Genomic DNA, 24,851 nt, shown 5'->3' with positions numbered 1-24,851 from the left:
GGTGGGAAGGGGCTGTGAGCGGTGACCTTCGGGGCGCAGGGGGAGCCATGTCGTTCCGGGGGATGGGGCCTCAGCACGGGGGAAACTGAAGCCGTGCAGCCCGGTAGAGTGGTATGTGTAGTGATACACGAGCGACCGGTGTGCAGGACCTCCCTCCCTGCCACCCGGACAGCCACAGGTTGGCCAGAGAGGAGCCCTTAATCCCCAGCCGACCTTGGGCGCTGGCTCTGATGAAGGCCCCTCAGTCCGCCGCCCCCGCTCCCTGCCTCCTGGGGTGGCTGCACAGCCGAGGACGGGGCCACCTGCTCACCTGCTGGTCCAGCATGCTGGCTGCCACGCTCCTGCTGCTGGCCCTGCTCCCCGGGGTCGCCTCCTTGCCTAGCGGACCGCCTGGTACGTAGAGGCTGGGGACGCGGCCCATCATGCCGCCATCCCCGTGTTGCTGTTTCTCAGCTGGACGGCTCATCAGCGCTGCCTGGGGGAACTGGTGGGTGGGAGGTGGGCGCAGCCTCTGCATCGCGTCTCCAGGTTCTTCTGGTCCCCCAACTTCTTCAGAGGCCCCAGCACTTACTTATGCTGAGGCCAGTGACCGTGGGCGAGCAGTGTACAAATATGCTTAGGAAATGTGTCTGGGGGTCGTACTAAATGTCTGAGGACATTATTTGACAAGGATCCCAGCAGAGTGCCTCCCTCAGGTGGGGAGGGGGGCAGGGGGGCAGGCATGTGGGTCGGCACCCTGTGCTGCTGCTGCGCTCGATCTGGGAGTGAGGAACCAGGACAAAGGGAGAAGCCCGAGACCCTGGTGGCCTGGCTGGGCTTCAGCTGTGCCAGAGGGGCAGAGAGCACCTTCCTCTTCCCCTTCCCCATTGGTCACAGTACCCTTGGAAGGGAAAGGGGGGGCAGCACCCTTCCCCCCAAGCTGGCCTTGCTGCCCCACAGAGCGGCCGTGCGCCCCTTGGGGAGCTGATCTGACCCAGCCAGACCACCTCCTCCGCGCCCCCATCAGGCACCCTTCAACGCTTCCCGGTCAGGGACTCCCTGGTCCGCTCTGGGTGGAGAAATCCAGGTCTGGGAAGGGGGACTCCTCCGCAGAGACGCGCAGCTTTGCTCGCAGCCTCAGCTGCGGGGCTGTGGCGTCCGCTGGGCGCATGGGACGGTCAGGGGACATACCATACCTACTCGGCCAGCAGTGAGGCGGGCGCGGAGCCAGCACGAGTGAATCCCTGACCAAGACAGCACCCATGCTCCAAAGGAGGCGGGGAGGTTGCTTCACTGGCCCGGAGGGGCTAAGGGGCAGCGCGACCTCCTTTGTGTCACCCTTTCTCCCCGCCAGCGCCCCCATTCCCCGCGGCGCCTGGGTCCTGGCTGCGCCGACCCCTTTTCAGTCTGGAGCTGTCGGACGCGGAGGACGCCTTCCCGCGCCGCGCGGGGCCGATCGAGGTGCCGGCCGACAGCCGCGTGTTCGTGCAGGTGTGGACGCGGGTCGCACCGCGGCCGGGTCGGGCCGGACGGGGGCGGCCGTTGCTGATCCCGCCCCCGCCCCCGCCCTCGCCCTCTAGGCTGCCCTGGCCCGTCCGTCTCCGCGCTGGGGCCTGGTCCTGCACCGCTGCTCGGTGACACCGTCTTCGCGCCCGGCCCCGGGCCCCGCCCTGGCGCTCCTGCGCGGGGGCTGCCCCGCCGACTCCTCGGTTGTCCTCCCGCCTCCGCCGCCGCGCCCGGGCGCTACCCGTCCGGCACGCTTCAGCTTCCGCCTGCGCCCGGTCTTCAACGCCTCCGTGCAGTTCCTGCACTGCCAGCTGAGTCGCTGCCGTCGCCTCCGGGGAGCCCGCCGGACACCTGCGCCTCTGACGCTGCCGCCGCCATCGCTGGTGCGCGGGCGCACGGCTGGGAATCTTGGTGCCTAGGCCAGTCGGGGGCTGGGCACAGGCCCTCTGGCCTCTGAAGGAAGAATCCCTTGGAGCTTGGGGTTCTAGGGCTCAGACGCTTTGGAGCCTGGAGACAGAGGTCCCTCAGATCTGGGGAGAGTCACTGGGTCTCTCTCAGGCTGGTGGCTGGGCTCGGAGACCAAGAGCGGGGGCTGTGGGGCTCTGCCTAGGGGTTCCCCAGGGGACAGGGAATGAACACTCGGCATGCTCTGGGATGCCTGGGGCGGGACTCTGAGGTTCCTCCAGGGCTGGGTGGCTCGGTGCAGAGGCGGCCAAGGGGCCAAACTTCTGGGTATCCAAGGTTCTCAGAGAACCGGGTGGTGTGACCTTGAGGGGCTGAAATTTGGAGTGCTCACAGACTGGGTGGCTGGCTGCTTGTACATCTTAGGGGCTGGGCTCGGGGACCTCTCAGGGGGTCGCATTTCCAGGAGCTTACTGGTGCGACTCCTGGTTGCAGTAGAGAGCTGGACACTTAGATCTCTCCGGAGCCCCGAGGACAGGTCCCTCTATCCTGGGGCCTGACATCCCCATCTCCTGCCTCCTCCTCCCCACAGTGTCTGCCTCAGGATGAGGCGTGTGCGGGCGCCGGCAGTGGCAGCGGCGAGAGCCTGGGTGCCGACAGCCCCCACCTGCACACGCTGACGCAGCCCATCGTGGTGACAGTGCCGCGGCCACCCCCCAGTGAGCGCGCAGTTCTCCGCAGGGGTCGGGGAAGGGCGGTAGGGAGGACATCTGGGGCCTGGGCCCAGTCTCTGTGTTGTACTTCCCACAGGGCCATCCAAGGGCGTCCCCAGCAGAGCCGTGCGCCCCGAGCCTCCCGCCCCGGCCCCGGCGGCCTTGAAGCCCGCGCCGGTAGTGGCGCTGGTGTTGGCTGCCTTCGTGCTGGGCGCTGCGCTGGCCGCCGGGCTCGGCCTCGTCTGTGCGCATTCAGGTACCAACCTCCGCCCGCCGGGACTTGCGTCCGGCCCCCAGCCTATTCCCGCGGGTCGCGACCCCGGATCGCCGCAACCCCCAGCCGGTGGGGCCCGACCATCCCTAGACCTGCTTGCGCTACGCCCGTAGCAGCCCCCAGGGGGCGCCCTTGCCCCGGCCCAATGCGCAGCAACCGCTACTGCTCCGCAGCCTGCTTCTCCTTTCCAGCGCCCCCAACCCCCGGTCCGGCCCCGAGAGACTCGCCCAGCGGCCCCCCAGCCCAGGAGGTCCCAGTGAGGCAAGTAAGCGGGGGCGGGGGCGGGGAGGGCGGGCGGGGCGTGTAACGTGGGGCCGGTAGGACAGCTAGAAGAGGGAGGAGGTGATGAAAATTACTTCATAGTCTTTCCCTGTGCCAGGGAGTGTTCCGGAAGGTTTCATGCCTATTAATTAATGTAATCACCATAACAACCTTCAGGTAGATATTATCCCCACATTAGAAATGAAAAACATGAAGCACTCTATGAAGTAACTTGTCAAAAGTCACAAAATTTGGTGGAGCTGGAATTCAAACTCGGGCACTGGGTCACCCACGGCCAACTTTGGGCTCTGTGTCACAAGAGGGGTCCTCAGACCTCAGACATACACTAGGCACGGAGAATTCACGACTAGCACCCACCCTCACTCCCGCACAGACTGACGGAGGAGGCCAATGATCGGCGGGGAAGGGGGTGGCCTGCGTGGTGTCCTCTCCTTCGCTCAGCCTGGGTAGCCCCTCCCCAGGAATAGCGCACCCCCAGCAAGGTCCTGAGACACAGCTGCCACGGCCTCGAACCAGGCCCGCCAGGGCTGGACCAGCCGCGGTCGACCTCGGACCCGACCGGACCACTGTCTCTGCTCTGAACCCTCCCGCCCCCACCCGCTCCTCCTCGCACCCTCCCATCTGGGCTCAGAATAAACATCTGGTCTGACCTGCTGAGTTCGGAAGTCTGCGTGTGCGCTTGGCGCGGGTATAAGGGGCAGGAAGCAGAGGCCTCGGACCAGGACTTGGGGGCCGGGCTCACACACCGATATATACGTATGCAGATGGGGGGGGGGAAGCAGGGGAGACCCAAGGGAATTTTTCCCTAAGAGAAAGGGACACCCAACCCCACCTGCTAAAGTTTTAATAAGCTCCGCCTTCTTCCTCAACCCCTGCACCTGTCCACCTGCCTCCTGCGGGCTCCCCAGAGCCAGGCTTTCTCGGCTCTCCACCCCCACCCTGGACCCTGCCCTTGCTAGGGCCTCGACCTCTGGCCTCTGCTCCAGTCTCCTCTCCGTCTAGTCGAGAGCTCTTAAAATGTCTCCTATCCGAGTTCCTCCCTTCCCTTGAACGGGACTACTAGCTCCATTTTACAAATGAGGAAATTGAGGCTCGGCTCGGCCAAATCACTTGCTCTAGGTCCTCAGGGCTGGCCAACCCCACAGCCCAGGTTCTTGGCTACCACTGAACAGCTGCCTTCCTGCCAGGGTCCGCCCCTTTTGGAAAAGGAAAGCACACAATGGGAGTTTCGCAAGACTTAGTCCAGGAATGGAGGGAGGGCAGGAGATCTAAGTTCTCGGCTCCAGTTCATGGATGAGATATAATGCAGGCAGGGGGGAGTCTCATTCGCGCCCACCTCAGTTCGCACGCCAGTCTCTCCATCTTCTCGCATCTAAACGGTTCTTTTCGGCCGCAAACGCGGAGCCACGCCCCCATCTGGTTCCGCCTCCGCGCCGTGCTTTCTGACCCCAGCGGCCTCCGTAAGCCCGCCTACCAGGGAAACGGGCCGGGAACGCCGACACCGCCCTCGCCGGCATGAAGCCTCCGCAGCGGCGGCGAGCGGCCCCGGCGCGCTACCTGGGCGAGGTGACCGGCCCCGCGGCCTGGAGCGCCCGCGAGAAGCGGCAGCTGCTACGACTACTGCAGGCGCGGCAGGGCCAGCCGGAGCCGGACGCCGCTGAGCTGGCTCGAGAGCTGCCCGGCCGCAGCGAGGCGGAGGTGAGGGGTCCTGGGCAGGGAGCGGGGCTGGAGACCCGGAGAGGATATGGGCGGGGCATACTTGCGGCTGAGGGGCGGGGCGAGCTTCGGAGAGAGGCTGGGTGTGGGCGGGGCATACGTGAGGCTGAGGGGCGGGGCGAGCTTGGGGGAGAGGCTGGGTGTGGGTGGGGCATACGTGAGACTGAGGGGCGGGGCGAGGTGGAGGCCGCGCGTGCGAGAGGCTGAGGGTTCAGACTCCGAATTAGACGGAGCAGAGGCCCGGGTCAGAGCAGAAAGGGCAGCGGGACCCCGCGGGAGTGAGGCCGAAGTGAAAGCCCGGAAACGGGGCCGAGTGGGTGAAGCGGGGAGGTGAACAGGGTAGCACTTAGCAGAGGGTGGGCCCTGGCTGTGGGGAGGAAACAGAACTGGCCTGGGCCTTACATCTTTATGGGGTGGCTGGTCACACTTGGGGCCTGGGCCCGAGCACCGGGGCAGAGTCACTGAGACCTGTAACACCAGGGTAGCGGGAGGCAAGGGAGCAGTGCTGGTCCTGGAGCAGGCAGTAGGCTTTGGCCTCTCTCCCCAACCCTGGGCGTATAGAAGGCTCCTTCGGCCTCCTCCTCTCTTCTCCAGATCCGGGACTTCCTGCGGAAGCTTAAGGGCCGCGTGGTCCGGGAGGCCATTCAGAGGGTGCATCCCGGTGGCCCGCAGGGTCCCAGGCGCCAGGAAACACAGACCCCGGCCCCCATCGAGGTGAGGCAGGACAAGGCCCCCCCAGGGCTGGCCCCTGGGGCATGGTGTGGGTGTTGGGGGGATAACCTGGTCAGGGGAGTCCCCAGGAAGGGCAGGGCTTGGAGACCCCTGAGGCTTGATCCCTAGGCTGACCGTGTGCCTTCTGGTCGCCCCATCCAGGTATGGATGGATCTGGCTGAGAAGATAACAGGCCCGCTGGAGGAGGCCCTAACTGTGGCTTTCTCACAGGTACAGCCGTCGCAGGGGCAGGGTGAGGGTGTTAAACAGAAGTCTAAATGAGGGGGACTTGGCTCCTGGGCCCTTCCTCTCGCCCGCTCAGTGACTCTGGCCCGTCACCGAACATGGTGACCCCGGTTCGGAGGCAGCTCCTGTATGTTACGTGTAACAGGGAGGATTTGGTGAGCAGGTGGAGGTGGAGGGCCCAGCGGGGTGCAGGGCAGGGGAGAGGCCAGTGGGAGGCCTTTCCCCTTTCCCTCCCTGACCTCTCTTCCTGCCAGGTACTCACCATCGCTGCCACGGAGCCCGTCAGCCTCCTGCACTCCAAGCCCCCCAAGCCCACACAGGCTCGCGGAAAGCTACTGCTGCTCAGCAGCCCTGGGGGGCGGGAGGACTCGAGCCCTGACACTCCTGGCCCCGCCCCTAAGACGAATGGCCCGGTCCCCGAGGCACCCTTGGCATCCCTGGCTGACCCCTCGGCGGAAGGAGACTTGTCTGTGGACTTCGAGAAGATCTACAAATATCTGTCGTCTGTTTCCCGCAGGTGCCATGGCCCTGAGCTTTCTGCAGCTGGTGAGAATAGCGGGCAAGGGCTGTGAGGGAGGAAGCCCTGGGTAGCAACCCCCGCCCCTCCCTAACCCCACCCCTCCGTGTCCACCACTAGAGGCGGCAGTGGTCCTCGACCTGCTCACCGCGCTTCGCGAGGAGCTGCTGCGCTTGCCCTACGATGCCTTGGTTAAACATATGTTGGATATGTACGTGCGCCTGACCGCCCCTCAGCCCGACGCAGCCACTGAGGGCCTGGCGCCCGGAGCTCAGGATGCCGGGACGAGCTCCAGGGGGCAAGAGGAGGCCAGCCAGGCCGTGCCCCAGGCCCCTGAGAATGCAAGTGAACCAAAGTCTGCTTGGCAAGCAGCTGGGGTCTGCCCCCTGAACCCGTTCCTGGTGCCCCTGGAATTTCTGGGCCAGGCAGCCACCCCTGCGAAGTGAAGGCCGGGCAGGTGGAGGACACAGCAGACATCTGTGAGCCCCCTGGCCCTCAGTCCTGCCTGGGCTGGCCCTGCGTTGTCGGAAGGACCCAGTCACAGTGGAAGGTACCTGGACAGTAGGCAGCAGGGGGTGGCCTTTAAGATGACGCACACTGCAGGGGTCTCCGAAATAGCGGCACAGCTGTACAGGGGTTTGGCCACGGAACTGCAGCGGGGGCAGCTTGGCTAAAGTCACTGTCAAAAACTACTCCCCCCCACCCCCAAGCTCCTGTCCCTTCCAACATCCTGTATTCTGTAACTGAGTAAAGTTCTTGTCAATATGTCTTGCTCCCTTTTTCCTGTGAGTTAAAGATGGGAGTGGAGCCCCAAAGTGCCAGAAGTCAGAGGTAGGAGTGCCCGGAGCTCGGGGTCCCGGGGGCGGGATGGGGGGGGCATGCAGGGAGGAAGGCAGTCATCAGTAAGGGCTGCTACTGCCAGGTTTGGTTCGATGCCACCTGGAGTGACCTTGGTCTGGCCGTGAAGGGGACCCTTGGTGACTGTGTGGAGGATGAGGCCTGAGCCTGACAGGCGTGAGTGCAGGGTTTGCAGCACAGGTGACCTCGCCTCACGCAGATGAAGAGAAGCCAGCAGGGGGAGGGTAGCTAGATGGGAGGAGCCAAGCCCCAGGTACAGGTCAAGGGTAAGGGTGGGCTGCCTCATGTGGCAGGAGGTTGGAGGGAGGGGGGCAAGTCCCCCTGAGGTGGCCTTAGCAAAGCAAGGAGGGGGAGGGAGGGAGAGCTGGAGCTGGAGGGGCCTCAGGGGCAGGGAGGGAGGAGCAGAGCTGGGTAGAGGAAGGGTCCTGGCTGCTGCCAAAGGCCCCAAATTCCCAGGAGTGCTGCCGGGTCTCCCTATAAGGGGTCCCCCTTCAATCGGCCTGCCCGAGGGTGTAGGTAGATCCAGGGAGAGGCTGGAGAGGGCACGGCAGGGGAGCCAGGTGTCCCCCCAAAGCACTGCCTCCCCCCACCCCCCAGCCTAACTAGTCCTCTGGGAGCTGGTAGGTTGTGTTTGCAGAGCCCGTGCATTCACACAGCCTTCCTTTTATAGAAGCGCTTGCGTCTCCCCACACACTGCACACGGCTCCCCCGGGGCACAAACACGTCTCCCTGGCGGCTGTGGAGCGGAGCCAGCGCACTCTGTGCTGCCTGTCCCCCGGTCTCCAGACTGTGCGTGTGGATGGTGGGCAGGAGGAACCAGGCCGGACGAGGTTTGGGGGAGCGGGTGTGTCAGTGCCAGGAGATCATGCCAGCTCTTGGTGGCTCCCTCCAGGGTCCCCCGTCCCCCCTTAGTCCCATTGTTCCACAGCCCCCAGTCTCCCCAAGTCAAGGGAAGGAAAGCAGGGTGGGTCTTGGCGATGCGTGTTGCCGAAGGGAGCTACTTTACAGGTCAGTCCCCCCAGAATTCGGTCAGGCTGTTTTGGCAGCATGGGGCAGCCATTAAGGGCATGTGGAATTCAGACGTGGGTTCCAATTCCAGCCCGGCTGGGAATCCTGCCACTCAGGCTGCCTGGTCCTTAGTCCCCCGGCCTGTCCAACAGCGATGCCAGGAGGGCTCGCTCGGGGTCCTGACGGGAACGACCACGCGCAGGACGCTAACTCACACGGCTGGGGAGGAAGTAAGCGCTCAGTAATAGCTTTATTGACACCAGCGGCTCAGAGGCAGGGAGGAGGGAGAAGGCGTGGGGTAGGCCACGGGCGATGGGAGAAGGGATGGGGGAAGTGGCAGGAGGGCCAATGAGGGGCAGAGGTGGTGACTGAGGGAGGGGCGCTGACCTGTACGGGGGAGCCTGCCCGCACTCTTCCTCCCACCGAAGGCACCGCAGCCATGGGTGCGCTCCAGTCTCGGTCTCCGGGGCAGGCCGCGCAGGGCCTAGGGGTTTGCAGCGTCCATCCCGCGGGCGCAGGACAGTCTGCCCCGCAGGAGCATCTCAACATTTAAGGGGGGGTCGGGGGCGGAGGAGTGAGGATCGCCAGACCACAGGGGAGGGACGGGGGACACGGGGGTCCCCCGCATCCAGGAATGGACATGACACTCATGCTCGGCGGCAGGACAATAGCAGAGCCACCTATACGCCCGGGGTGGGGGTGGGGGTCCTCTTCCCAGTCGGGGGCCAGCGGAGCCGGCGAGTTACGAAGCGAGCACGGGGCAGGATAAAGGCACGAAGTGGGGCTCCGGCCTGGCCGGGAGGAGAGATGGGAGGGGTCTGAGGGGGAGGAGCCGGGCCTCGAACGCCCTCCCCCCTCGGGCTAGGCGCTGGGGCGGGTCCTGAGCGCTATCCCTGCCTGGCGGTGCCCCCGTCGGGTCGGCCCTGGGAGAGGGGCCACGCACGGCTCAGACCAGCGCGTAGTCGAACTGCCCGCGCTCGAGCGCCTCCTTGTGGTCGGTCCAGGACGAGGCGGGCATGCGGCTGTAGGGGTCGAGCAGGATGCGCACGCAGCGCACCATCAGCAGCACCAGCACCACGAGCAGGCAGAGCACGAAGGCGAACACCGTGCGCTGCTCCGCGTCCAGGCCCGCGCCCACCGGGGGCCCCGTCGACGGCGGCAGCGGCTCGGGGGACAGCGTCCACGTCGCGCTCATGGCTCACATCGCCGCGCGCCCTGCGGAGGAAGGGCCGGCCGGGGGCGCGGCGATGAGGCTGCGCCTTACCGCCCCTGCGCCTCCCCCTCCCGCCACCGCCCCCTGACCGTGCCCGGATCCAGCCCCCGACCGCGCCTCCGTCCCCCGGCTACGCCCCAGCGCGGCCCGCGGGCAAGCCGCCACAGGCACGCGGGGACCCAACTCCGGCCGTGAGCGCAGGTGGGGGCGCTGAGAGTGGGGAGAGGGAGCCCGGACCCGCCGGCCCGCGCACAACAGGTGCGAACGCGCAGCCCGGGAGGCGCAGCGGGGTGAAGCCCTGTCTCCCGCCCCGCTCCCTTTGTTCTCGGCATCCCCGGGACCCCTCCCCCACCGCCCCCGCCCCGCCGCGCCCCTCACCCTGGCCTCGACCGGGACGGGGACCGAGCGCCCGGTGGCTGCGCTCTCTTCCGGGACCCGCGCCGGCTCCGCTCTCGGCCTTTCCCCGGCGGCAGCGGCGGCAGCGGCGGCAGCGGCAGCGGTGGCGGCCCGGGCTCAGCCCACCCCACCCGCCCCTGGAGCGCCGGAGACCGAGGCAGGCGAGCCGCGCGCTAGCCGGGCCGCCGCGGCTGTTCCCATGGCGACGGGGGGCGGGGCCGCCGCGGGGGGCGGAGGCTGCGCAGGGAGCGGTGCGCGGGCTCGCGACCCCGCCCCGGCCTCCGGGAGAACGGAGCACCCACCAGGAGGCGCCTGGGAGACTCCGGACTCGGGGAGCCTCAGCACCCAGGACCTTGCCCACCCCCACCCCAGAAGCAACCCAGGCAGTCCCAGCCCGACTTCTGCACCTCCCCCCCCCGCCCCATTCTCTGCGATAGACCCCTGGACCAGACTTCCTGCGCGGGCGGGTCCCAATGCTTCCTAAAATCGCTTATTGGCGCTCAAGCTCTTCCAGCTCTAGGGACCCCAACCCTCCGAGACCCCAGCCAGGCTACTGAAAAGTTCCCTAGCTCTTGTCATGGTCCCCCCCACCCTGGGGGGGGGCAGGGTCCTGACCAGGCAAGGCTGCCCCCTCCAGGGCTGCAGTTCCTTCAGTGACCTTGACCACCTCCTTGTGACCTCCTGGCCAGCTCCCACCATCCCATCATCAGTCCCAGCTCCCCCACCCCCACCCCAGTGACACACATCTCAGACCACCCAAGTTGCTCTCCTGCACTTTGGTGTTTTATTATTTCCAAATCTCGGGCATATATACAGGGTAGTAAGGGCACTGTTAAAATAAAAAACGGAGCCAAAATGGCCTGGCTTAAGTGGCCAGTGGGCCACTCTGAGTGACAGGGGCCTGGGCCCTGCTCTCCTGTCTCGAGTCCCTGGGCAGGGGCCCCTTGGCACCATCTGGCCTGTGCACCGCAGTGACCTTGCCCAGCAGCCCCACAGGGCAGAGGGGCAGCGCCGGGGCTGGTACTGTGGGGAGAGGCCCCTAGCAGCTGCCCGCCCTTCCCCATGCAGCTGCTTCCACAGCCACCCTGGTAGAGAACCCCCAGTCCTGTCCCCAGAGGTCTAGTTCCCAAGGGCAGACACCAGTCCTCCGAGCGTCCGCCGCGTGCTGATCCAGCCCAGGAGCCCCTGGTCGTGGCCACTGCGCTCAGAGGACCTGCTCTGTGCTGGAGGCGGAGATATCCAGAAGCCGCCAGGCCGCGTAGGGGTCGAGCTCGTCCTGATCTCGGCAGAGCGCCCACACGTACAGCATGCGCAGCACCTTGTCCTGCCGAGGTGGGGAACGTGAGGGCTGGGGATGAGCGACTGTCGAGAAGGCACAGGGCAGAACACAGAGGGGACGCTGGGAGGGACTAGGGGGTTAGCGTGGGTCTGGGCTCCAGAGGCTACAACTCAGGACTCGGCCCGAGCAGAAAGCTCAGTCACCCTCCGACCTCCACCAGGCCCCACCAGGGCCCGCCTGCCGCTGCTGCAGTCACAAAGAGCGAGGGAGGGAGCGGAAGGCGGCCACCCGCTGGCCACGGCCCTGCTCCGGCCCTGCTCAGCTTCCTCCCGCACTCACCGGGTCACCCTCGACCACCTCGCCTTTGGGGTTCTTGATCACCATCACCAGCTGGGCCTGGAAGGTGATGATTAGCACAGGCCCCTGCTCCATCATCTTGCCCATGGCGAGCTGCAGGGGGAGGGGGGACTCAGAGAGTGGCCACACCCCTTCCCTGCTGCTCCCCTTGTGGTGCAGATCCCCAGTTCCCAGGGGGCGGCCCCAGCACTCCCTTGTCCCCTTGTTGTTGGGCCAGGCCCCATAAGGAGCCTGAGGAGTCGTCCGTTTCTGGGTAGGGGATTCCCACGAGACCCTTCCCAATGTGAGCCAGCCTGAACTGCCAAGGACCCACGCAGCCGCCCTGGACCTGGGCTGGGCGGGCACACCAAGGCCTCCCAGAGCGGCCAGTCCTGCACACAGGCAGGGGTAGAGGGAAGTGCGTGCTGGCGTGCCTTCAGCTCCCCACAGGGGCCTGAGCAGTCCTGACAAAGCGTCAACCCTTCCCAGTAAAGGTGCCGGGACAGCACTGCCTTTGGGGGCCCTGAGGTCTGTGCAGCAGCACCCGCTGCGACTGCCACCTGCCTAAGAATTCTCCCACCACAGGCTTCCACTGAAAGGGACCCTGGAGGTCCCTTAACCCAAGCACCTGCCCATGCCACAGCTCCTCCAGGGACAGGGCACGCCTGTTAAGAGCATACCGCCCCCGCCCCAAGGGAGAGACACTCACATCAACGTTGTCGATATCCAGGATGCGGGAGTGGAACTGCAGGCCCAGCGCCCTGGCCTGCTGGATTGGGTGAGCCAGCTGGCTGTAGGTCTGCAATGACAAGCCGCATGCCTGTGGCCGCACGCACGCTGGAACGCAAGCCCCGCCTGGGCACCGCATGACCTGAGGCTGGCACACCGCGGGGCTGGGCGCACGGTTCTGGGCATCTCTCCCCGCGGGCCGGCTTGCCAGCCGAGCTCCATGCTTTCAGCCCTTGTGCCGTCCAGAAACAGCTCCTGGCTCCTGGGTGTGCTATGCCAGGAGTGGCAGATGCCAGGAGCATGGGTCCAAGCAGGCAGGCTGATGCCACCCGTCTGCTGGCCCCCGATCACCCCCACCCCCGTTATAAAGGCAGCACTGCATCGAGACTACCGACTGAAAGCAGCATCGTCGGCAGACTCGGTAATCTTCCTGCCACAGGAGGTGAAATACACCCCCAGGGGTAAGTCGAGGCCTCTCTGGCTGATCTTGGACTTGCCCCTATTCACCGCATTCTGAATCTTGGCCTGGAATCAAACGTGTTTTCTAGGATTTGCCCTAACCCATGGCTGCTCCGAAAGGAGCTGCCCGGGGTGCCGCCTCCTCGCCGACCAGCTCCTCCCCAAAGCTGCTGTCCACGGGCAGCCCGTTCTTCCCAAGGGGCAGCGGCACCCCACGTGACACCCCTGGCCCCCCTCAGCCTGTTCCCAGGCCCAGGACATGTGCAGCCTTGTCTCTTTCCTCTGGAAGCTTCTCTGGACGCTTCTCTGGACTCACCAATTATGGTGGAAGACATTCCAATCACACCTACTTTTTATGGAAATAACTGATCTACCAAGAAAAAAAATGCTGCCACTCCCATTTCTGGTGTGATTCTTAAAAACGTCATTTAAAAAACATCTCTGTGTGAGCACCTGCAATTTCAAGGGCACTTCCAGGGGCACGGGCAGCTCTCTGGCAAAGATAACAAACCACATCCTAATGGTCCCAAAGTATTAACACACACACACACACACACACACACACACACACGAACACCACCACCACTCCTAAATGCCTGCTGGATTAGTCACCATGCAGAGGAGTATTTAAAAAAAAAAAACCTGACATCGTCTCCTCTGCTTTCTCCAGCAGAACAGAATCAGCCAAAAAAGGCTCTGGACGGCTTCATACAAACAAGCTTGGAGAACAATCCCATGAAGACCCGGGTCAGGCAGTGAGCAGGGCGAGGTGAGGTGGCTGGCCAGAGCCCTGCAGGGCCGGCTGCCAGGCCCTGAGCAGACAGAGTGTGCTCCTGGGGGGGCTGGCCCGCCATCCCCAGCCCAGCGCCATGCAGCCCTGGGACCCTGAGCCGTGACTGGGGGGAGCTGTCTAGCCTCGGCAGGACACACAGCTCCTCCCCATGCGGGAAATCCATCACCGCCTGTTTTGATCTGTGTTTCGGGAACTCGAAGTGAGAACAGCTAATGAGTCCAGCCAGCGCTTCGGGTCCCGCAAATGCTGCTGTGTTCGCGCTGTACCCTCATGACGCCTGTGACACGGGCGTGATGATGGACTCTGGCCCAGGGACGGGAAGGTCACACACACCCAGAGCTATTCGCGGCCCCTCTCCACCCAGCCCCAGCCCCCGGGGTCCCCCCACAATCAGGACACCAGACCCTGTCACGCCCCTGTCGGACCGTGCTGCCCACGCAGATCTCCACGCTGTGATTCTTTCTAGGCCTAACCAGAAAAAATAGAAAGAAACAAATACTCACAGCTTCATAGCACCAATCTTTGAGAATGTCGAGCTCTCCAGAAATCATGGCCTAAGATGGGGAGAACAACAAAAAAAATTAGCTTGAGACTAAGAGAGGACGATCTGGGCGGGAGGCCCTCCCCTACGGGCTCTAGCTGGGGAGTAAGGGGATTTGGGTTGGGCTGCAGCAATAGACCTGGGGGACCAAGGGCCTGTGTGTGACCCCCGGCAGCCCAGGGTGGTCCCAAGGGCCTCGTGGGAGGAAGCAGAGGAAGGTGGCAGCGTGGTGGGCTCACGCTGGCCAAGAAACTGAGCTAAGGAGGCCAGGAGCTGCATTCTCCCTCCACTGGGGATGGAGCTTTGCACAGCTGGGTCCACACAGGCACAGAGGAGGGGTCCCGGGGGTGGCCTCCCCAGATGCCATGGGGAATGCCTCTGCAGGAACTTGGAGGCAGGGCTGAACACGTTGAAGGTGACGGAGGAGCCCAGGGCCCAAGGGAAACCCCAGGCAAGCTGGGGGCTGAGAGCCTCACCCTATAAGAAACTGCCTGTGCTCAGACTGCTGCTTTTGGGGACTGCTCCATTTCTACCTCCTCCCGCCCTGCCCAAAGTGGCATGAGGGACCTGGGAACATGGAGGAGGAGGGGACCCCATGAAGGTCACTGGGACGGAGGAGGCAGGAGGAGGGGACAGGAACCCACCGGGGCTTGCAGGGCCTTTCTGTGGTCTCACTGGGACTTTCCAAAAGCCTGGCACATGCCCAGGCTCCGGCCACATCTTGGGGGCTAAAGGAGCAGATGCAGCGGGTTGGGGGGCAGGGGGAAGGCAGCCGACCTTGGCTGGGCAGGGGTCTTATGGAGGGTGGGTTGTGGCGGGACCTTGAACAAGCTGCTCTCTCTTCGTTTATGAGCCAGAAAGTGGGGCTAGAAGATGGGACACCTCGGGGAAAGCCCCCACAGGGTCCTCCTCATGGCTCGCCCACGGGCTACGGCTTCCCCCACGCCTGAAAGGCCCCTGGCCCCGGGGAGCGGCTCACTGTAGCCTCCAGGGACGCGCCTCAAGCAGAAAGCATGAGGGAAGAGACAGGAGCTCCAGGCCGGCTTTCAAGGGAGGCATCGTGACAGGGAACTCTGTCCCGGGAGCAGACACACCCCAAGGGCAAGGCAAGAAAGCAGCGCCATCGTGGGGACCAGCAGGGCCCACGGGCGACCCTGGGTGCCCTCTCAGATGTGCGTGACTAACAGGGGCCAGGCGTGGGGCCCCTCAGGCCTCTGAAAGCACGACAGGTGTCTGCCCCTGGCGGAGCACCCGAGCAGACCGCAGCCTGTGTGACGAGCACCGCCCGGGCTCAGTGCGCAGCCCAGGGCGACAGAGGCAGGACAGGACGGGGAGGGCCCGCTGAGGGGACGACCCACCTCCAGGACGTTGGGGATGATGTCGTTCTCACACTGCTGCAGGAACCGCTCCTTGTCAAAGGCGGGGTCGACTCGCAGGATCTCCGTGAGCACCTCTGACATCTCCGTCTTGGAGAACAGGCCCCCTGCAGGCAGCCAAGCCAGGAATGGGTCGAGGGCCCGGGGCCCTCCCCTTCTGCTGACCCCGGTGGCAAGGACGGGCAAGCCACTCACCCAGCAAGTCCGTGACCTTGTCTGTCAGTGCCCGGGATGCCCGGATGAGTGCGTTGTCGCTTTCGTCATACTTCATCTTCATCTCGAAGAACCCTGTGGAGACATGGACCGGGGTCAGGGGGCCTTTCCAGAATGACACCCCTACTCCACGACTTTGAAGGCAACTTGGGGCCCCTGTGAGATCCACTCTCCGTGCAGGCAGGGTAAACGGGGGGCCTTCTCTGAGCCTGCGTCCCCAGCCACGGGCCGAGGGGGCTGTGCGGACAGTGAGGGGCTGCCGTGCTGGCTGGAGCTCTCCCTCAAAAGGGAACAGACCTCTAGCAACTCCCACAGCACAAGGGATGAGGGTGTGTGAAGTGGCAGTGCTCCCTGTCGGCACCGGGAAGCCCCACGCCCCAACGAGAACAGAGGACTACGGACCCTTGAGCTGGCTGGCCGGGCCCTACTGGCGCCTCCTGTCCTGCCCTATGAGGGAGAGGCTCATGGTGGAATCCACAGCCGTGCCCCCAGCGAGGTCGGTATGCCTGGCCGCCCTGCTGCTAGCAACAGCTGACAATGGCAGGGATGGGTGACTTGGCCCCTACGGTAGGGTTCCCGGCCCGCCAGCCCAAAATGCACTGGGCTGCCCGCATGAGCAGGGCTGCCTGTCGGCCTGTGCTCTGCCAGGGCTCTGCTGCTCACTGGCTGGGTGATCCTGTGGAAGTGGCTGGTCCTCTCTGACCCCGGTCTCCTCCTCTGTAAAGTGGGGGTCTGGCTTGAGCCCAGCACATGGGGAGCACTCGGTAAGTGTCCGCTGTCATGGCTACGCTGTCAGCTGAGCCTCCGAGATGTGAACACTCACGATTAAATACCACGTTGTTGTCCCTGAAGTCTTTCCACTGCTGGTACCACTTGGAGTCCTTGTGCAGCACAACTCCCAGGGCCTCCCTGGGGTCAGACCGGGGCAGTGGTGAGCAGCAGCGCGAGCCCCTGTGCGCCGGCGTGAGCACCCGAGCCCTCCCACCCACCTGCCCCTGGGGGGGAGGGGTGTAGCGGGACAGCCCGCCCCTCACCTCTCAGCCTCCTGCTTCCTCTCTCCCCTTCCCACCACTCCACCCCCTCCCCCAGATTCACTAGGGAGCAGGAACCCTTGAGCAGAAAAGCTGGGGAATGAACTGACTTGGGCAGGAACCTTCTGCAGGCGTTCGAACACACCCGGTGCGTGGGGTGGGACAGAGGCGCTGGCCGGTCTGCTACCTACTCATTGGGCTCAAACACCTTCTCTTCCTTGAACTTCTCTCCCGCAAACTCCTTCCTCTTCCTGAGCCGCTCTGGCCTCCGATAGGGCCCGGTCTGCCCCAGCACACTCTCATCCAGCTCCTTCTTCACGGACTCCACCCCCTGGCGGAAAGCGGTCGGCCAAACGGTGGGCACTCAGGACCTTCCCCACACTGCAGACCACCATGGCGGGCCTGTTTGTTTGTGCCCCACATTGGGAGAGCATCTGCTGGGAACCCCAATCTAGGACCTGATGGCACCCCAGGACCTCGGCCTCCCCCAGTTTTGAGGTCATGTGGCTCAGAGTGACCTGCCTAACTTCCCTGCATGGACAAGACTGTTCTAGATGGACCCTGTTTTTCTTTGGCCTCCCTCTCATTCCCCCAGACCTCCCTGTTGGGGCTCTGGCCCTGTTCACTGGCTGTGCACACCCGCCCTCTGTAGGGCCTGCCCCTGCCACCTGTGGCCCCTTCCCTGTATGCTCCTGTCACTTGTCGCTCAGGAACTCCTCATCCCCTGCTGGGTCCCCCAGACCCCTTGAGAGCAGAAATGCAGACTTTCTATTCTGTGGCCCCTGTGACCAGCAGAGGACCCAGCTGCGGAAGGATTCGACAGGTCATGGGGTACGAATTCGGGACCTCCAGTCACCCTGAGTGCAAATGGTCCCTGGTTTAGGGACACAAGCTAAGGATGTTAGCAGCTGAGAGCCTCTCGCTTGCCCAAGGCTGCCCAGCGGGAGTGGAGCACAGACCTGGTGCCTCGGGTGGGCACTTCCCCCCCAGGGCTGAGCTCCGAGGTGGGAACTCTGGCTCCTGGACTCAAAACAGGCCAAGGCAAGGGCACCCCCGCCGTAAGGCTCAGCCCGACCCACCTGGGAGAGGGCTCTGAAGGCGGCAGTCTTGCCTAGCTTCTCCCCACCCTTGGACACCGACTCAGCGGACTGCTTGGCAGTCTTGGCGGCTTCTTCCACGCTCTCCTTGATTTTCCGGCCGAGGTCACTTTTACTGACTTCATCAAGACTCTACTGAGACAGAGGGACAGGGGTGTCAGCACAGCACCCCTCGGGGCCCGCACAAGCTCCCCCAGAGCTAAGGCCAGCCCAGCCCCCCAAAGGGCAGGAATAGGTGTTCTGAGCTTGTCTGGCATATGGGGCCCCGAGACTCAGGTCCCCTGTGTACAATGTCCAGGGTGCTAGACCTTTGGGCTCCCGGGTAGACACCAGGTCAACTGGGCTCTCCCCAGAATGGGCAGGAGTGGCAGCCTAGGGATACAAGGGGAGGAGCCTGTGCCCAGCACCGCACTGGCCTGCCCCTCTCTCCTGCCCAGAATAGAGAAAAGCAACACAAGCCACAAAAAGGAAGCCCCTGGCACATCTCCCTCCCATCTCCACCCTTGCCTGAGGCCCAAGCAGCACTTCCCAGCGTTTTGGCAGGAAGAAAAAAAAATCCTCATCTCTCCTCCCGTCTTTGCCAGTGGCACCAAAGCTTCTCACCCACACGGTAAACCGCAGGGCACGGGGGCTAGTCTGACTCCGCTCTCCTTCCTGAGGGTGCCATGCAGCCTAACTCCGGAAGCCGCCCGACCAGGCTGGCTCTTCCCTTGCTTGCCGCCCACGGCTACTCGTGGCCTGTGCCAAGTCACGCCCTGCCCGGCGCCAGCTCTGCCTGCAGCTTCCAGCACCGCTCTCCTCCCAGAGGCGACGAACAGATGGCCCCGGAGCCGCGGCCAACAGAGCGCGGGGGCCCAGAGACCGTTACCTCCTTCACTGTGCCTGTGATCTCCCCCAGCTTCTTCTTTATCACTTCGCTTGTCCGCACGGTTTCAGATTCAATGGTTTTCTACGGTAGGAATGTTGTTTCTTTTCGTTACAACGCCACGGTTCTCTTATAGGCAAGGGTCCAAAGACTCATTTTCTCAGCAGCCCTCCCCTGCCAGCCTGCCCACCCCAGGGCCCCTCACTGCCCCACAGCCTCCCCGGCGGGCTCAGCAGCCAAAGGCTGACACATGGAGACCCTCTAGGCCCAGGGCCTGGCTCCACTCTCGCGCTAGGTTCAGGGGTGATCTGGCCCCCTCTCCACCCCCTCCCCCTGGCTCACTGACGTTATCCTGCCTCACTCTGCACCCTGCAGCTGCCAGTCTCTGCCGGATCTCCCACAGCCACTGTCCCACCCGACTGGCCCCCGAACCACCCCTCAGTCCCCACGCCTGCCTTAATGGCAAGGAAGGGTGATCTGCTGTCGGGTCAGATCCCCACAGGCCCTCCGACAAACAGGCCTTCCGCGTGGCCTGGGAGGGGACCAAGAGAACAAAAACCCCAGAGACCTGGAGTGGGGGCCCACTGGTAAGATGGGGAGGCTGCCCCCACCTCACAGAGCCCTCGTGCGGCAGAGGCGGCGGAGCCCGTTCGCCGTGGCAGGTGCCTGGCAGCTGCTCGGTAAGAGACGGCAGTCGTTAACGACAACACTCGCGGTGTTATAACCTGCTTTCTACCCGCTGCACTCAGAGCCACGACCAGCTCTCAGGAGCAGCACATCTCAAGCCTACTGCTTCAGCAGTCACCGGGGGAGCCCAGCAGGTGCACACTCCCGCCGGCAGCTGGTGGGGGAGGGGCTCCAAGACCCCGCATTTCTCACGAGCTCCCAGAAGCTGGTGCTGCCGGTATGCAGAGCACGGCGCTCCGTCTCACCACAGAAACGGAGGGCTGGCGACGTACTCCTGTGCCCTCGCCCCCTGGCATCAGTGCAGTGACCTCACCTTCCCCCACCACGCCGGCACCACGCGGGAAGCAAGTGTGCCACCGGGGGAGACGCGAAGCAGAGGGACTCACGTATTTCCTTCTGGCTTCCTGGAGCGCGTCGGACTCTTCCAACTTGCGGGCCTCATCTCGGAACTTTTTTATACTTTCTTTCATTTCTTTGTTTTTGGCTAATTCTTGTTTGATATTATCCAGCAAGCCAGAGAGAAAACCTTTCCTGTTTCCAGAAGAATAGGATCTGGACTAGAAAGAATGTAAAAGAAACAAAGGGTTTGTACTTTTTCCTCTGTGCTGCCGATACGGGTTTCACAATGAATAGCTACCTCTCTTAGGAGCGACAAAAGTCAAATCAAAAAAGCATCAGGTGAGGGGCGCCGGGGCGGTTCAGTCAATTAAGCGTCTGCCTTCAGCTCAGGTCATGATCCCGGGGTCCTGGGTTGGAGCCCTGAATCAGGCTCCCTGCACAGCAAGGAGTCTGCTTCTCCCTCTCCCTCTGCCCCCACCCCCCTTCGTGCTCTCTCTTGTAAATAAAATCTTTAGAAAAAATAAATAAAAAATAAAAAAGCATCAGGTGATAAACTGTGAGAAGTCCAGACAATGAAATATTATTAAATAATAAAAAGAAATGAGTTAGCAAGCCATGAAGAGATGGTGTGGCCTTCCACAACGTCCTATGTCAATGACACCTCAATTTAAGAAGACACAGAGGACCTTAGCTGCGTATCACCAAATGAGAGAAGCTGGTCTGAAAAGACTCCAGACGGTATGATCCCCGCTCTAGGACCTTCTGGAAAAGGTGAAACCATGCAGATAGTAAACGGATTAGTGGTTGGCAGGGGCCTGTGGCGGGGCGGGGGATGAGTGGGCAGAGCACACGGGAGTTCCCGGGCACTGAGATTACTCTGTGACAGCACGATGATGGACACACGGCAGACGTCTGTCCCCAGCCCGGGAATGTACAGCACCCAGAGCAAACTGTGAAGTAAACTGTGGACCTCGGTTAATAACGAGAGATCAACACCGCCTCATCAGTTGTTAACAACCGTGATGCACAAACCCAAGATCCGCCTCATGGAGAAAATGCCTCACGGGGAAAGCTGTGCGCCCAGGTGGGAGGAGAGGGGAGAGAAGGTGACGGCAACTCTCTGTACTTCCTGTTCAGGTCTTCTGTACTTCTCTCTTTTTTTTTTTAAGATTTTATTTATTTATTTGACAGAGATAGAGACAGCCAGCGAGAGAGGGAACACAAGCAGGGGAAGTGGGAGAGGAAGAAGCAGGCTCATACCAGAGGAGCCTGATGTGGGGCCCGATCCCACAACGCCGGGATCACGCCCTGAGCCGAAGGCAGACGCCTAACCGCTGTGCCACCCAGGCGCCCCAGGTCTTCTGTACTTCTAAAAGTGCTCAAAAGAATAAAGTCTACCCTAAAACAAAACAAAGGACCAGGCTCCTCCTCCACCAGAGGAGACCGTGGATGAGAAACGGGCGCAGCTTAGAACCCTTAGAGGGATTCACATGTGCTCACCCAAGGTAAAGGTTGATAGCCAAAGGGGCCCTTGCCCCAGGACTGGGACAGCATCCCAAAGAAGCTGGCACAGGCCCTACTCCCCTAGGTTTCTGGGGCCAGGATAACTTCTTCCTTTGGAGTCACTCTCAAGTCCCAAGCACACAAACCTCCCTCGTCAACCTACAGGATCACTGTTACCAAGAGCCGAAGCTCAGCGGTCCCCCTGGTAGGAAAACCCGACACACCTAGAAGCCAGAGCCTAGGGAGGCCAGAAGAAAGGCCAAGGCCCCCTCCAAGCACAATAGCCAGTACGCTGCCTAAGACACAGGCTCCAGGGTCAGACTGAGACAGGTACAGATCCCTGCTTCGCCACAAGCATGAGAGCAGGCCCCGAAAAGGGAATGCTTGAAGAACCTCGAGAGGGAGCCACGCCGTGGGGTAGTGGCGACTTTCACAGTGTGCCGGTGCACCGCGGTGGCCGGGGCCCGCCTTCCCATTTTCAAGGTGCCTGACTCCCGAGCCCCCATCAAGCCCCAGGGCCAGCCTGGCCAGCCTTTCCTGGCAGGGGGGGTGGGGGAGTCCAGGTTCTAAGACCTTTGGGACTGCGCCACCACCTGTGGGAGAGAGTCCACTGCTGAGAGGAGACTCAGAGGGATGGGCAGGGTGTGGGCTGCCCCAGTGTGTGGGTTTGGGCAAGTAGATCAGCTTCTGGGTTTTCCTCCCTGTGGTGGTGAGGCACCCACAGAAAGAAGCATGGTTGAACAGGTATGATGGGAAGGGCAATAGCTCTAGAAAATGTGGTCTGTGAGGAACAACAGAAACAGGAAACCGAGCCCCCGAGATGGGTGACTCTGCTCAAATGCTTGGAGGGCTGTTATGCAGAAAAGGGAAGAGCCACAGGGATAGAGGCCTTAGATGTAGAATGTCAGCCAATCAGCTGCCCCGGCAGTGTGGGCAACACCCTGCAGCCCTCTCTCCGGTCAACTAGGCATATCTTTCAGAAGACTTTCCCCTCTTCTCGGCCTGCTGGCATTCTGAGTCACTCACCACGGGCAGCTCTCCACCGGCCCAGCGTATCTGATAGGTACCATGGCGTAGCGGCACCAGGTTGTGGCTGGACAGAAACTGGACTCCACTGCCGAGGCATCTCTAATTGGGGGAGAAAAGAGAAAGACCCAATTCAGGTAAGAGAACGACTAGGAAGTAAGTGGGCCACACTAAAAAGCAGGGGGTCGCCCAAGACTCATTTGCCGATTTTTACCGCATGCCTTGCCGCATGCTCGGCGCTCTGCAATCTTGCTAAATTCTGAGAAGCCAGTGGAATCTTGCGGAAAAGATGACACTGGATCTGCAGGGTCCATGTCTACTTTCCTGCCTCTGAGCCTGGGGAAAACCAGAGGAGTCCCAGGAAATGCCAACCTATGATGGAAGAAGGTGAATCGTGCGCGTCTGATTTAATCCCAGAGACTGAAATGGGCACCCAGAGCCTAGATGCTGGCAGTAAACAGTGCTCTCGCAAGCCTACCCCGCTTCTGTCAGCCCTGGAAGACCAGAGACCTGGGCTTTCAGAGGTAAAACAGGGAGAACTTATTGTTCCAGGTGCAACCCTGGGAGCCAGCGACAACTGAGGGGACCCACCTGGGCCGAAACACTGCTGTCATCCGAAAGGCATTTCTGCTCCTACCAAATGAAGAGCTTAAGCTCCATAAGAGAAGGGCCTGTGCAGTCTTGTTCAACGTTGAACCCTAGCACCCAGCACTGAGCCAAGCACATTGGTATCAATGACCCCACAGAACTACTCTTCCATTTCCACATGGGCCTTTCCTCTCCCTGTTCCACACTTCCTGTCTCCAGGAACTCTAAGCAACATCCCAAACTCATATAAATGCCACCATCTCCTATAGCTCAAGAGTCATTCCTGAGACGCCTAGCTGGCTCAGTCGGAACAGCATGAGACTCTTGACCTCAGAATTGTAAGTTTGAGCCCCACGCTGGGGGTAGAGATGACTTAAATAAATAAATAAACTTACCCCTTCCCCCAATTTTTTTTTTTTAAAGATTTTATTTATTTATTTGACAGAGAGAGAGACAGCGAGAGAGGGAACACAAGCAGGGGGAGTGGGAGAGGAAGAAGCAGGCTCATACCAGAGGAGCCTGATGTGGGGCTCGATCCCATATCGCCGGGATCACGCCCTGAGCCGAAGGCAGACGCCTAACCGCTGTGCCACCCAGGCGCCCCTTCCCCAAATTTTTTTAAACAGTAACTCCTGGTGGCTCAGTTGGTCAGGCAACTGTCTTTGGCTTGGGTCATGATCCCAGGGTCCTGGGACTGAGCCCCGCATCCGGCTCCCTGCTCAGCCAGGAGCCTGCTTCTCCCTTTGCCTGCCACTCCCCCTGCTTGTTCTCTCTTTGTCAAATAAATGAAACCTTTAAAAAAGAGTAACTCCCAAGAGTTTAAGTAAGTTGTTCTTCTCTGCCTACACCTATTATCCTGGAGCCACAGATTTCAGCAACAGTCTGAGATGGAAGTGGATGGCTGTCTAACTTGGGAAAGAAATCCCAGAGCAAACCCAAACTTGAGGTTGGTTCCCCACCGGTTTTGTGCCCAAATGCAAACGTGTGTTATTTCAATATCTCAACCCCAACTCAAAAGACAAGCAGCCAAGAAAAAAAATCAGCCCTGAGTCAGAGAGCTTCTTTCTCCCCACACTAGGATCCCTACGAGATATTTTCCTCCCTCCAGAGTCTGGCTCTGTCGTCAGTCTGACCCAGGGTTTTGGCCAGGTCAGCTACCCCACTAGCTGAGACTGTGGGCAGGTTGCTTAACCTTTCTGAGTTCCAGTTTCCTAACCCAGTTTCCTAACCTAGTCCCAGCAACATGAAGTACTACTGTTTTCTGAGCGCGCTATAAACACCTCAACTCTCACCGCCCCTATGAGCTCAAGCTCTCAGCCGGGCCGAGAACTACCTCCCGCACTTTCACACGGAGGGTTAGGAGGTGCGAGGCAGGAAATGGTCTCGGTAGAGGACCTGGCACATAAACGCAAGCCGTGACTGTCGCGGTGTTCTGACTTCTAGCTGTTTCTCCACTGGGCGCCCAGGGCACCATTCACTCCCGGGTGCACGTGGAGTCTGATCAGGAAGTAAGGGGCGATTTACCCCCCGCCGGGCTCCGCCCATGGCCACCTCCCACCCGGCACGCTCTGCCCCGGCCCATGAGTTTCGCTCCGGGACCCCGGGCCCGGCCTCCGCCGACACAACGCCCCAACCACAAGGCTCTCGCTGAGCCCAAGGAAGGGCGGAGAGAGCCAAAGGCCTGAGGACAAAAAGGCCCTGGAGGTCGCAGGCCTGGAGCTCCTTAGACCCGCCCCCACCCCCACCCCCGACACCGCACGTCCGCTTACCCGCGGGCAGCGGCACCAGCCTCCCCACAGCGCCGCCGCCGCCATGTTGCTGGATCCCGTGTGACCTTCTGGCGACGCGGTCCGATGGCGTCACCAGCCTCGTCTAGGTGGCGCGGCGTGGGCCTGGGAAAAGCCGGCCCTGGGGGCGGGGTTTCGGAGAGGAAACGGCCTCTGATTAGACAGCATTCCAGGGGGGCGGGGCCTTGAAGAGGGGTCTGGGATAGGGGCGGGGCCTAATGAGGGGGCGATTCCTAGAGAGTTAGGCCTCTGATAGGGCAGGATTTCGGAAGGCGGGGCCTGTGACTGGATGTCACCCGGGGGGCGGGCTCTTTTTTGAAGCGGAGACCTATGGTTGGGTAAGACTACGAAGGGGCGGATCGTGAGGGCGTGAATTCCTCC

At 62.3% G+C, this 24,851-nt stretch overlaps 4 protein-coding genes across 5 annotated transcripts; 2 read left to right on the top strand and 2 right to left on the bottom strand.

Annotated features, from left to right (window-relative positions):
- The first annotated feature begins 65 nt into the window (after positions 1-65).
- On the top strand, positions 66-3,134 carry TGFBR3L (transforming growth factor beta receptor 3 like). The gene is given in 7 exon segments (XM_026481268.4): positions 66-393; positions 1,334-1,470; positions 1,560-1,868; positions 2,480-2,606; positions 2,698-2,856; positions 3,066-3,109; positions 3,111-3,134. Coding segments are annotated over 7 exon segments (1,080 nt in total). The 5' UTR covers positions 66-113.
- Positions 3,135-4,413: 1,279 nt separating this feature from the next.
- On the top strand, positions 4,414-7,109 carry SNAPC2 (small nuclear RNA activating complex polypeptide 2). Of its 2 annotated transcripts, XM_026481267.4 has the most exons (5): positions 4,416-4,854; positions 5,467-5,586; positions 5,746-5,814; positions 6,084-6,375; positions 6,467-7,109. In XM_026481267.4, the coding sequence occupies exons 1-5, from the start codon at positions 4,672-4,674 to the stop codon at positions 6,790-6,792; spliced, it is 990 nt and encodes a 329-aa protein (XP_026337052.1). In that variant the 5' UTR covers positions 4,416-4,671; the 3' UTR covers positions 6,793-7,109. The 2 variants fall into 2 exon arrangements, with proteins under 2 accessions (XP_057167456.1, XP_026337052.1); XM_057311473.1 differs by lacking the exons at positions 5,467-5,586; positions 5,746-5,814 and having other exon boundaries at positions 4,414-4,854.
- A 1,315-nt stretch (positions 7,110-8,424) lies between these two features.
- Positions 8,425-9,921, bottom strand: CTXN1 (cortexin 1). The gene is made up of 2 exons (XM_026481262.4): positions 9,804-9,921; positions 8,425-9,427 (listed from the first exon to the last, which is right to left on the bottom strand). Exon 2 carries the CDS (start codon positions 9,405-9,407, stop codon positions 9,159-9,161), a length of 249 nt encoding a protein of 82 aa, XP_026337047.1. The 5' UTR covers positions 9,408-9,427; positions 9,804-9,921; the 3' UTR covers positions 8,425-9,158.
- Positions 9,922-10,582: 661 nt separating this feature from the next.
- On the bottom strand, positions 10,583-24,559 carry TIMM44 (translocase of inner mitochondrial membrane 44). Its single transcript, XM_026481261.4, has 13 exons — positions 24,453-24,559; positions 22,096-22,197; positions 19,614-19,784; positions 18,544-18,624; positions 17,658-17,807; positions 16,770-16,909; positions 16,371-16,456; positions 15,530-15,622; positions 15,317-15,441; positions 13,921-13,971; positions 12,146-12,235; positions 11,440-11,550; positions 10,583-11,145 (listed from the first exon to the last, which is right to left on the bottom strand). Exons 1-13 carry the CDS (start codon positions 24,495-24,497, stop codon positions 11,026-11,028), a joined length of 1,365 nt encoding a protein of 454 aa, XP_026337046.1. The 5' UTR covers positions 24,498-24,559; the 3' UTR covers positions 10,583-11,025.
- Positions 24,560-24,851: the final 292 nt, after the last annotated feature.

The sequence above is a fragment of the Ursus arctos genome, unplaced genomic scaffold, assembly GCF_023065955.2.
Source record: "Ursus arctos isolate Adak ecotype North America unplaced genomic scaffold, UrsArc2.0 scaffold_14, whole genome shotgun sequence".
NCBI classification, from domain to species: Eukaryota; Metazoa; Chordata; class Mammalia; order Carnivora; family Ursidae; genus Ursus; species Ursus arctos.
Note: the sequence above shows the minus strand (reverse complement) of the source record. Positions and strands in the feature narration are given on the sequence as shown.

Coding starts and splice junctions, on each gene's coding strand:
- TIMM44 (XM_026481261.4), bottom strand. CDS start 24,497: ATGGCGGCGGCGGCGCTGTGGGGAGGCTGGTGCCGCTGCCCGCGG. Junction 19,785..22,095: donor CCGGTGGAGAGCTGCCCGTG/GTGAGTGACTCA, acceptor CATTCTTTCTAG/TCCAGATCCTATTCTTCTGG. Junction 16,910..17,657: donor CCTTCAGAGCCCTCTCCCAG/GTGGGTCGGGCT, acceptor GCTTTCCGCCAG/GGGGTGGAGTCCGTGAAGAA.
- SNAPC2 (XM_026481267.4), top strand. CDS start 4,672: ATGAAGCCTCCGCAGCGGCGGCGAGCGGCCCCGGCGCGCTACCTGGGC. Junction 5,587..5,745: donor AGACCCCGGCCCCCATCGAG/GTGAGGCAGGAC, acceptor CGCCCCATCCAG/GTATGGATGGATCTGGCTGA. Junction 6,376..6,466: donor CCCTGAGCTTTCTGCAGCTG/GTGAGAATAGCG, acceptor GTCCACCACTAG/AGGCGGCAGTGGTCCTCGAC.
- CTXN1 (XM_026481262.4), bottom strand. CDS start 9,407: ATGAGCGCGACGTGGACGCTGTCCCCCGAGCCGCTGCCGCCGTCGACG.